A 12,137-nucleotide genomic window follows, 5' to 3' on the forward strand; every position below is an offset into this window, starting at 1 on the left:
TTCTTGCCATGGGAGAAGTGCTTAGCTTTGGGTTCGATCTTGCGGTGTCCTTTCCCAGTGACAGAAGGGGCAGCAAGGCACGTATTGCATCGTTGCCATCGAGGATAACAAGATAGGGTTTATTTCATATTGCATGAATTTATCTCTCTACATCATGTCATCTTGCTTAAAGCGTTACTTTGTTTTTAACTTAATACTCTAGATGCATGCTGGATAGCGGTCGATGAGTGGAGTAATAGTAGTAGATGCAGAATCGTTTCGGTCTACTTGTCACGGACGTGATGCCTATATACATGATCATGCCTAGATATTTCATAACTATGCTCAATTATGTCAATTGCTCAACAGTAATTTGTTCACCCACTGTAGAATACGTATGCTCTTGAGAGAAGCCACTAGTGAAACCTATGGCCCCCGGGTCTATTCTCATCATATCAATCTCCATCACTTTAATCTTACTTTGCTTTTTTACTTTGCCTTTTTCTTTTCACTTTGCATCTCTATACCAAAAATACCAAAAATATTATATCTATCAGATCTCACTCTCGTAAGTGAGCGTGAAGCGATTGACAACCCCTAATCGCGTTGGTTGCGAGTAGCTATCGTTTTGTGCGGGTACGAGGGACTTGAGTGTGGCCTCCTACTGGATTGATACCTTGATTCTCAAAAACTGAGGGAAATACTTACGCTACTCTGCTGCATCATCCTTTCCTCTTCGGGGAAATCAACGCAATCTCAAGAGGTAGCAAGAAGAATTTCTGGCGCCGTTGCCGGGGAGTCTACGCAAAAAGTCAACATACCAAGTACCCATCACAATCCCTATCTCTCGCATTACATTAGTTGCCATTTGCCTCTCGTTTTCCTCTCCCCCACTTCACCCTTGCCGTTTTATTCGCCCTCTCTTTCCCAATCTCCTTCTCCTTCTCCGCCTCTCTTTTCCGTTTGCTTTTTTCTCGCTTGCCTTTTGTTTGCTCGTGTGTTGGATTGCTTGTTTGTCGCGATGGCTCAAGATACTACCAAATTGTGTGACTTCACCAATACCAATAATAATGATTTCCTTAGCACTCCGATTGCTCCTCTTGCCAATACTGAATCTTGTGAAATCAATACTGCTTTGTTGAATCTTGTTATGAAAGATCAATTCGCCGGTCTTTCTAGTGAAGATGCCGCTACTCATCTGAATAGCTCCGTTAATTTATGTGATATGCAAAAGAAAAAAGATGTCGATAATGATGTCGTTAAATTGAAGCTATTTCCTTTTTTGCTTAGAGATCGTGCTAAAGCTTGGTTTTCGTCTTTGCCTAAAAATAGTATTGATTCTTGAAACAAGTGCAAAGATGCTTTTATCTCTAAGTATTTCCCTCCCGCAAAGATTCTTGGAACAGGGGCAAACCGGGCAACTGCGACCAAATCGACCGGGGGAAAGGGAAGGTGGAGAAGTGGCCCATGACCACGACCAGCGCTATGTCGGCTCCAGCTCCCCCGCGAAACCATGTTTCGCCCCCGCGCCGAAGGCCCAGATAGGCCCGGCCGAGCCCGAGACGGGCTCGTGAAGCCCGCGTCACCGCGCTGCAGTACACGAGCCGCCGTCACCGCTACCCCCCGCACGAGTCGCCCCGCCGTCCGTCGGAGACGCCGCGGAGGAGTTCCGGACAGGCCCGCCCAGACCCAGATGGGGCCCAAAAGGGCCCAGATCTAGGCCGGGAGGGCATCGCCACCAGCCACTGCAACGCCTCGCCGCCGCCTCGCCACCCGGCACCGCGCCACCCGAAGAGCCACGCCGCCGCCGGATCCGCTGCCGCCGAAGCACGCCGTCGCCGCCAGCCACCCGAGTCGTGGCGCTGCGTGGGGAGAAGGGCCGGGGCTGCCGCCGCCGGCACCACCCGAGCAAGGCCCGGTGGCCCAGGCCGGCGGCGGCGGGAGGGGGAGAAGGGGAGGGAAGGCGCTGGGGAGGGCGGGGAGAGAGCCCTCGGTCGCCTCGCTCGGGAAGGCGACGCGGTGTACGATGGAGGGGGGGGGGGAAGGGGGGTGGACGGGGTCGGGGAGAGCTAGCGGCGGCGGGCGCCGGCCGCGGCCACGGCTACCCGCGACGGGGAAGCCGGCGGCGGCGCGGGCGGAACCCTAGGATATATATTCGCCGCAGAGTGAGTTGATGTGCCTTGGACTGTTTTCAATGGAATGCAAAACAATGAGAGGCCGCAGTGATATGTGATAATCAAACTGGCAGCTAAACTGGTGCTATTCTGATCTGATTGTATGTTGGGTAGTACTATATATAGCATGCATGGTCGATCTGATGGTACTAGTCATGCGGCATTTATTTCAACTACTATTGTTATTTTATTACAACGGTATGTTCGTATGTAGCTGAGTGTCCTACTTTCAGACATCATGGAGGGCAGGGGGCATGTTCATGTGACAGTAGTAAAACGAGAGAGACCTCCGCTCAATAACTACGTTGCACTATTTTCTTGGACAGCAACGCATGTGCTAGTAACTCGGTCATGCCTGCATGCACGCACGCCTCTGACATGCACCGGCGGTTAGAGGCATCTCCAACCGCGACCCTTAAAACGCCCCCGATTGTTCACACGTGTTGTGCTAATTAATACGGGACTGTATTAGTTTGAAAAATGATTTAAACGTATTTTTCTCCGCAAATCGAATAAAAACATGGAAGCTTTGTGGGCGTTCGGACATCACTCACGCCTGCTTCTGACCATTCTAGACCACTCAAACTCTCTTCTCCCTCGCCCGCGCGCGTTCCCGCCCAGCGCCAGCGGCCGCTCCACATTAAAGACGGCTCAGGACGGACACGTCGTCTGACTGCCTCCACCATTGAAGCGGCACGCCGGCCGAGGACGCTGCCCGTTGCACGCTCGGTAAAACATGTCTTCTCACTGCATTCAAATGCCTCCATTAAACCCGCGTGGAAGCCGAGAAACCCATTTCGGCCACTCGTATGTTCACAAGCGGGCGGCATTAAACACAACCCCGGGCATGCTCCTCCCGTCCACCCACTATTTGAAGGAGGCCAGACACCGGGCAAGAATCGCACCACTTCGCCGCTCCCCATTTCCTCCCGCCACCTTTTCTCCACCCGGTGGAGTCTTTATTCACAATGGGCCAGCTGCTACCTTTATCTTGTTGTGTCATGCCTGTCTGAAGGCTCCACGGCCACCACAAATTACACGCTTATGTTCAAACATACACACACCCATGTTCCAGATCAAACTGATAAATTGACAATCATGCCACCCATGTTGTAGATCAAGTGATAAACCCACAATATGCTACTTTATTAGAACAATCAAGTGGTTTGTTCAAGTTTCTTTTTTGTAGATTGTCTCTTGTCATGAGTTTGTTATGAGACATAAGCCACAGAAAAATGCGGACCTTGGGAGGAACTAAAATGGAGTAGACAGAGGGAATGTTAGATGAGTTGCACACCTATAAAGTTGATAATGCTATAATGAGAGCTAGTAGTATACCCTCCCCTTGAATCATATTGCCATAAAATGGCATTAGTGCTATTGTTAAGAGAAATAGACATGACAATATGCTCAAGTTTGTACCAAGATTTTTTTAGATGAAAGGCATAAAGCCCGACTTCAAACTAATGAAGCCATCAACCGGCTAGAATACAAGGTGCAGATTATTACACAGGCAAAGCATGGGAAAATCTGAAAAATTACAGAAAGAGATCGCACCAGGCCCAAACTATAGCAGCAGGCCGAAGAGGGAAATCGGCAACACAAAGGGAAACAAGCCATGCAGCTGGAGAGTAAAACACATACCTGAACAACGGGAATAGAGGAGTCCACAGATCAGCAAAAAGCGCGCAGAGAGGAGGATCATTTCTTCAAGGTGAAACCATTGCCTCTACCACAACCCTGTCGTGTCATAGCCGGAGGGGAGACCACTGTCTCCCCTACATCCAACATAGGGATGTCGATCACCGGCCGACCAAGCAAGAACGCAGTGGGGCAACATCCGTTGAAGAGTAACATGACACAAATCCCCCGCCTCCACCACCACCGGATAGCCAAGGATGCACTACACCACAACTACTACCAGCCCACAAACTATAACACCCCAACCCTACCCCGAAACAGGTGCCTCCAAGGAGGACCACGGTGTCGGTGCGCCGCCGCCGGCCGACCAACGGCCTAGGTTTTCACCCGCTAATTGAGGGGAGGAGAGGGGAGAAATCTCATCACACCCTTAGGAGGACTAATGGAGCCGGAGGGTGCCATAGTGATCGAGGTCGATGCGGAGTCGACCAAGGGATTCCCCCATTCCAGGCATCCTCCAACACACCCTCTGGCGCCAGAGCGGTGCCGTAGTCATCCGAGCAGCTTAGCCACTCTGCCACCCAACCGCTACCCACGCGACCGGAGGGGCGACCAACACCTGCAGTGCCACCCACCGGAGAGGTCAACGCCACCAGCCAGATCCGGGGTCGTTGCCCCGATGCCCAAAGCTCCCTGCGATGGAGCAAGGCAACAGAGCCTCGCCACCACCTTCACTGGAGGTCGCTCGATGACCGACGATGTCCTCAGGGTGGCGGCAGGGAGGGAGGGGAGGGGAGGAGGGTTGGGTGGCTCGGGTGGCTAGGGTTCCGTCACCTGCTCATGAGCTAATTGAATGTTGATCAAGTCATGACCCCTTTAGGAAACTTAAATTGGGTAAACTGAGACACTAGCTAGACATGCTTTGACCAAGGCATGTTAGTAGAGGAAGAGAGCAGTTTCCCTCTCCACCCAATTATTCTTTTGAGAATTTTATCTATTATAATCATTGGATATCGAGAATGGATTTTTGGAGCTCGAGCTCCATGCAACTCGTCTTTTAAAAAAAAAGAATAAAAAATCATAGTTTAAAGTCCTAAAAGATTCTTGAAAAAAAATACAAATCAAGATAGAGATGTGTACTACATTCCTGTAAAATTTCATGATGAAATATGCTTTGGTGTGTGGTGTATAAAGAAATTGTGGAGTTTATAGTGAATATTACATGTGCTAGAAATACATGATATTTTTGTAGCTTTCATCAAAATGTATTTCATCATGAAAATTTAAAGAGATGTTGTATACATGCCTTGGTTCATGGGTATTTCTTTTCAGAATGTTTTGTAACTTGAAAATATGATTTTTCGAGCTTTTAGAAATAGAGCTCCAACAGACATTTCCATTGGATATCCTCATTTCATTTCTAAGCTTATCATAGTGGAGAGGAACCAAAGTAAATGGGCAACAAAGAACAGATGTTTCCACTGGAAAGCTAGCTATCAGCTCTAGTAAATAAACACAACAAAGAACAGCTGTTTTACATTTTCAAACTTTCTCAGCCAACAAAATCCACCCTTTGTCGAAAAAAAAAACTTTCTCAGCTAAAAAGAACACACGTATAATGGGCTATGTTACCAAAGCCCAGGAGGCCAGGAGACGAGGAGAGAGAAATTTTCCCGTCGAGCTTCAGGGCATTTCTGTCAGCTCTGCTCACGCTTTCCCGCCTGAAGCCCTTCCCTCCCTTCCGAAGCCCTCGCCGTCCCGTGCCACTTCTCCCCTGCGGTTCTTCTCCCTCTCCCCTTTCCAGTTCTTTGCTTCCAAATCTTTTCCGTTCCCCGATCCATTTACCTGCCTGTTCCTTCGAAGGTACCATGTTTCCCCCCAAAGGATTCATCATTCATGGGGCCGGAAAAGGGATCTGGTTCTTTAGGGGGGGGGGGGGGGGGGTGGTTGGTGTAGCGCTTGTGCTCGTCTTTCAGAAGAAGTTGGGGGATTATCTTAAATATGTATTTTCCTTCGACTATAAGATTTAAATCGATATTCTAGAGTTCATGCTCTCGTGCGATTGGCTACTGTGTATGTTCGCATTTAGATTTAGTTAGGGTTTCAGCATTTATGTGTTGTAGGAGTAGTCAAGTTTTGAGGAGGCTGTGGGGTGAGATGACGGTCAGGATATAGATGGTCGCTGATTCCTGGTGCTATTTCTTCAGGTTTTAATTTGGTACTGATGATTTATTCTAAAATGCGTGGTCAGATCTCTAGCTGAAGGCCCTTCACTTTTTCTTGGACCAAATTCTGCTAGTTCTCCAACAATTTCGATTCTTTGGTCCGATTTAACTGATTATTTGACGCAGAGTGTACGAATCTTGGAAGCCAAGAATGGGGATGCTTCCCTCACCACCAAGGCAGCTAAGCATCGTCAAGGCGGTGAAGGAGGAGGATCAGTTGTTGCACTCTGTCAAGGAGGAGAATGTTGATGATCATCCAGATGCAAGTTCTTATCCATCTGTTGACCTTGAGGCTGAGGATAGCGATGCATCGATGGAAGTGGAGGAAGAGCAGCCATATGAGGCCCGCCTCAATGTAGAGGAGGAGGAGGCCAAGGGGAGAGAAGCTGTGAGACTTGTTTCTGATCCAGTGACAAAGTTTAACAAGTTTGATGAGCTGCTGACCCAGGTCCAGCTCTATTCGGAATTTATACTTGAGAAGGTGCTTGAAGGATATAGCAATTATAGCTCTGCTTATAATGCTACTCTCACAGAAGAAGAAATGTGGGCAAAAGAGCAGGCCGAGCTTGTTCCATTGGTGTCTGGTGGGATGTTAAGGCCTTACCAGATTGAGGGTGTGAAGTGGCTAATGTCGCTTTGGTGTAATGGGCTAAATGGGATACTAGCAGATCAAATGAGTCTTGGAAACACAATCCAGACAATTGGATTTCTTGCTCATCTCAAAGGGAATGGTCTGCATGGTCCATACATGATCATTGCCCCTGTTCTCACTCTATCAAACTGGGTGGATGAGATCTCTAGGTAAAGTTTCTAAAGTTTCCTTTCAGTGTTGTTAGTTAATGTCTTACATAGAGAAGCTTGGTTTCAGGCTTGTTCCGTCTATGGCATGTCTGATTTACTATGGAGATAAATTGGCTCGGTCAGAGATTAGGAGAAAGTTGATGCCCAAAACTGGTGGCCCTGATTTTCCGATAATAGTGACTTCATATGAGATGGCCATGTCCGATGCAAAAATTCTTGCTCAGTACAGGTGGAAATACATTGTTTTTGATGAGGTGACGGAGAAGCAAGTACCCTAAATCATTGTCCTTTGTGGTTTTCACTATTTTATATTTATATGTCAACTGCATACTTCTTTTCCAGGGCCATCAATTGAACAACTTGGAATGTGAATTATCGAGGAAGTTAAGGCGTCTACCAATGGATAATGGGCTCCTTTTGACTGGGACACCATTTCAAAATAACCTAGCAGAGTTGTGGTCGCTACTGAACTTTGCTATGCCTGACATATTCTCATCTCATCAGGAATTGGAATCATGGTACAATTCTTTCAGCTCACACTCCCACCTTTGCCCATCCATTTTGTACATGCCAACATACCCATAGCCTCCATATACTGGAATCACTTCTCAACTTCATGTGTTCATTAGTGACTGATCGCTGCCTTGAGGCCTAGCTTTCAGAAAGCTTGCTCTGCCATATGCCAGAGCTTGTGTTGGCTCGGCTAATTTTCACATGCTGTTGTAAAACCAATTTAAATAGATCTGTCAAATACTTAGGGAGATATAAAATTCTTTTACTAATAATTTATCTGTTGTAATTGTAGCAATTCCACGTTTGAAACAGATATTCTCGTGTAGCTGTATACAACCATATATCATGTTTTTAAGAAACTCCGTTGTCCTATGAGTATAATTATATATCATTCGGTTTGTTTGTTTTTTCTTATAAATATCTTCGCTTTGTTAATGTAAATTAGGATGTCTAGCCCTTAAAAAGCACAGTAGTTGAATGAACTGTCTGGACAAGCAATGAAGCAAACCTGCACATTATCAACTTATCGGTTTTTGCATATTTATCTTGTTATACATGTCATGTTTAATAAAATGTCTATCATGGCGAATTTTGGTGCCTTACATGTATTTCTTTTTTGAAGATGTTGGGGGGTTTCTTCTTAAATACTCCATGTATTATATTTGCTTTTTTTGTGTGCCTCCGCTTGTCTGACAACAATTCCTCTTTAAAGGTTTGATCTTATCGAGAAAAGAGGTGACGGACAAGAACAAACTATAGTCAACAGAAGGGTCCTTGTTTCAAAGCTTCACACCGCGTTGGATCCATTCCTTCTACAAGTGGAAGATTCTATGTGCTACAAGGCCAAAGCTGTTAAGAACTGGAATGCAATCCACCTCTCGGAAGACCACACGAAAAGAGATGGTGTGAGGTCTGTTGGCCAGAATTGTAAAGGGGCAGCAGCGGAGGTTTCTTCTGAAAATGGCGGTGAAGGCACTCCTAACATGCCATCCACTCGACTGGGGCTGGAAGGTAACAAAGCTAAGAGGCCACGAACAGATGATGCACTTCTCTCCCTGCTTGGAGAAACCAATGGCACAGTTCAAGCTTCTTTGAGGCCAGCTGAGCCTGTGCAGGTGCCGAAGGCAACTTCCCCTGCAGAAATCTTGGAGGCCCTCAGAGAGATCCCCGACTTGGCCCGTGCTGACCTTCTGAGAGCCTACAGCAGCCTGATCCGTGATGATTGCCAGTTTAGATCACTTGTTGCGCTCCCAATGGACATGAGGAAGGACTGGCTGCTCATGGAAGTTGGGAACAAGTGATGCCGGACGTGTTGCTCCAGAAGCATGCGTTTGGAGATTGTTCGATGGAGTTGAACCATGTAAACAAGTAGTAGTATGGATTCTCCTGAACTGTATTTGTTTACTTGCAAGAGCATTTGAAATCACTGGCGGGGATTGATGCATTGTCGATTTCCGTTGCATGCCCGCCCTGTTGATTCGTCATGTGCCACTGCTCAAAGTGCAGCGTTTGCTTGCTTGGCGGAGCTTCCAGCTTTGGTCGGCAACCTGCTGCAACAACTCGCAGTTCTGCTGGAAATTAAACGAGATGAGCAAGATAGGCCGCCCCCGCATTACCACCCAACTCCCAACCACTAACTAACCATGGAGATTGGAGATGGAGACCACGACGACATGAAAATTTGGCATTGATACGTAGGGTTAGAGGCCACCTGTCAATGAGAGGGAGTGGAATACTTGGGTAAAAAATGCAACCAAATGTGTGTCCATTTGTCAAAATTTATGCTGGTACTCCTCTATTCTTCTAGTACAGTTGTTCTGACAGAGAGAATTGGAGATTGGATTGTTGCGGAGCATCGATATTTTACCACATTGGATATTTTAGATCAAGTCTCAGATTCTGCTGGAAATTAAATCAAATGAGCAAGAGAGGCCACCCAACTCCCAACCACTACTAAGTTACTAACCATGGAGGGAGATGGAGACCACGACGGCATGAAAATTTTCATTGATGAGAAGCCATGCCCACTTGCTTGCAAATACGAAGATACTCCTACACAACACCAGGACCAGATCACACATTTCATCAATGTACAAGTCAACAAATTCTTTTATTGCGGCCGTACTTGCACCGGCCACGGACCACACACACCAAGCACGCCCTGCCCATGATCCATGATCCATGATTGATCCATCTCTCCCAACAGGAACGACGCACCTGCCTGTACCTGACTGACACGGCCCGCGCGCGACGCGTGACCCAACCACTAACCAACTACTGTAGTGCGGAGTGCGGACCGCGGTGCCGGTGCCCTGAGCCAGCTACGACTCGCGAGATACGCTGCTCCACGTCTCCTCCGCTCGCCGACGATCTGGTGCCACATCGCGGTACAGCGCAGCGTCCTTGTCCTTGTCCCGCGCTGGCAGGTGCATCTCCTTCCACGCACGCCGGTCGCACACCGGTTCGTCGCCGCCGTGAACCGCCAGCATCGCGGCAGCTACACCTCCTCGAAGCCTCGCCTGCAAGCTCCCCGCACCACGCCGGAGAGCTTCCAGCGCGGGTGGGGCGGGGGCGGCGCCGTGGTGCGGCGCGGGCTGGCCAGCGCCAGCGCGCGCTCCACTCCACCTTGAAAGGACCAGCCCCGGGGATGTTCCCCCTGGTAAAGAGGCGACGTGCCAGGTGGGCCGCCACGCGGCGGCCGCCCACAGCAGGTGCTTCCAGGGCCACGCGCCGGCGGCCATGCACCGGGGCTGACCCGAACATGCGCCGTTGAGCACGGCGCGTCGCACCGCGGGCTTGTCCGGAGGCAGCAGCAGCGCATGGCGCCGCCGAGGGACTCGCCGTAGAGGAAGCAGGGCAGCGCGGGGCGGGTAGTCGGCGCGAAGGGCGCGAAGGCGGCCTCGCATCGTCGAGCACGGGGCGCAATGTCCGGGAGGTGGGCCCTGGAGGCCCCTCGGAAAGCCGTGGGCCTGGTGTCCAGCGCGCGCGAAGCCTGCTGGCGAAGTGGACGGCCGTGAGGAGCACCATCCAGCTGGACTCGCCGGTGAAGCCGTGGACGACGGCGATGGCTGCCCGGAGCACGGGGGCGTCGCCGCTGGGCACCCACGCTGCGTGAAGATCCGCAGCCCGCGCGGGTTGACGAAGGTGGAGGAGGTGTGCGTGACCCCGTGGCGCGCGTAGTACTCCTCCGCGGTGAGCCCGCCCATGGGGCTCCGCTCGTCGGCCTCCGCAATCGGATGCACCATGATGACGGCTTCTGGAGCTCTCACCCCGCTCCCCTGGTGCGTTCTCGGAGTAGTAGATGCAGACGAGGGCGAGGAAGAGGATATTTTATTTGGCAGAAGTACTACCAGACTCTGAGGGCGGATCGGCCGATGACGGCTGATGAATGATGCTACTGTACTACGGTATGGCGTTGGCGTGGTACTACTGTGGTACCGTCGATTCTTAAAAAAAATTATCATATTCAGGGTAGAAAAATAATACGATTTGCGGTATGGAATTTCTACAGAGTCGATTTGTTGTGTCGACCACAAAATGAAAAAAAATCTGTCACTCAGCGCAGAGGACACGACGCATTTATTGATCAGCGTACATTGATTTTCCTGGTGCATCTTCGCACCTACTCGTCTTTACAGCGGTGTGTAGACCGAAGACCCGACGAGGGTGTCGTTTTCGTTCCAAATCAGGCACCGGGAATTGAATTCTCGTGAACCAGATCTACAGCTTTTCATTGCGCCAAACAAATCGATTTCCTGGTACGTACCTCGTTCCATCTGGGGTGTTCGAGATGCTTCTCCATACTGCGTTTTACATGGCTTCGACGAGAGGCCACTTGGTAACTATACCCTTTTTTTTAGGGATACTTAGTAACTATACCCTGGCCATGGGAAACCCGGCCCGGTCGGCCTGACCTGACCTAACCCAGTCTTGCCCACGGGCCGGGCCGGGGCCTAAGTTTTGAGCCTCAAGGTCGGACAGGGCTGGGCTTGGGTTTACCATATTTGTGTTTTTAAGGAAGAGGCTTGGCCTGAGGCCCGGCGGGCTTTTTCAGTTATAGGTTAGGCTTGGGTCTGAAATATAGGCCCGACAGCTGGGTCAAACCGGGCGCGGATCTAGGTATTCTACTGCAGGCTTTATTAGGCTTGACTCGACCTATGGCCAGGTATATTGGTAACTCATATGTGAACTAGAAAGTGAAAGATGCACTCGGTAAGGAGGTGTGTAGGGTCGTCTCTCGTAGGACTAGCCGCCCCCTAGCGCCGCCGTCCACCGCTCGCTTCCCCTAGCGCCGACGACGGCCTCCCTCGCCTCCTCCTCCTCCTCCTCCAAACAACCTTCTCGCCTCCTCCTCCTCCTCCTCCTCCTCCAAACAACCTTCTCTTTGTGCCTCATCACATACCAATGAACATCTGGCACTGAGGAAAACGTGGCATGGACCGAGCTGAGGGCGGCCCTTCCCATGTCGTTGTCAGGGACCCTCAACGAGGTGCCTTGGCATATGCCCCTGTTGGGGAACATTGCAGAAAACAAAAAAATTTTCTACGGTTTCACCAAGATCCATCTATGAGTTCATCTAACAACGAGTGATCGGATGCATCTACATACCTTTGTAGATCGCGAGCGGAAGCGTTCAAAGAATGGGGATGAGGTAATCGAACACGACGTGATCCAAATCACCGGAGATCCTAGCACCGAACGGACGGCACCTCCGCGTTCAACACACGTACGGTCAGCGTAACGTCTCCTTCTTCTTGATCCAGCAAGAGGGAAGGAGAGGTTGAGGAAGATGGCTCCAGCAGCA

At 49.8% G+C, this 12,137-nt stretch overlaps 1 protein-coding gene and 1 pseudogene across 1 annotated transcript; one reads left to right on the forward strand and one right to left on the reverse strand.

Moving 5' to 3' along the window:
* Positions 1–5,454: 5,454 nt before the first annotated feature.
* LOC125550409 (ATP-dependent DNA helicase DDM1-like) lies at positions 5,455–9,156 on the forward strand. Its single transcript, XM_048713399.1, has 5 exons — positions 5,455–5,657; positions 6,146–6,820; positions 6,888–7,074; positions 7,163–7,338; positions 8,046–9,156. The coding sequence occupies exons 2-5, from the start codon at positions 6,171–6,173 to the stop codon at positions 8,632–8,634; spliced, it is 1,602 nt and encodes a 533-aa protein (XP_048569356.1). The 5' UTR covers positions 5,455–5,657; positions 6,146–6,170; the 3' UTR covers positions 8,635–9,156.
* Positions 9,157–9,599: 443 nt separating this feature from the next.
* Positions 9,600–10,911, reverse strand: LOC125554560 (annotated as a pseudogene).
* Between the last annotated feature and the right edge of the window lie 1,226 nt (positions 10,912–12,137).

The sequence above is a fragment of the Triticum urartu genome, chromosome 4 (assembly GCF_003073215.2).
Source record: "Triticum urartu cultivar G1812 chromosome 4, Tu2.1, whole genome shotgun sequence".
Taxonomy (NCBI): domain Eukaryota; kingdom Viridiplantae; phylum Streptophyta; class Magnoliopsida; order Poales; family Poaceae; genus Triticum; species Triticum urartu.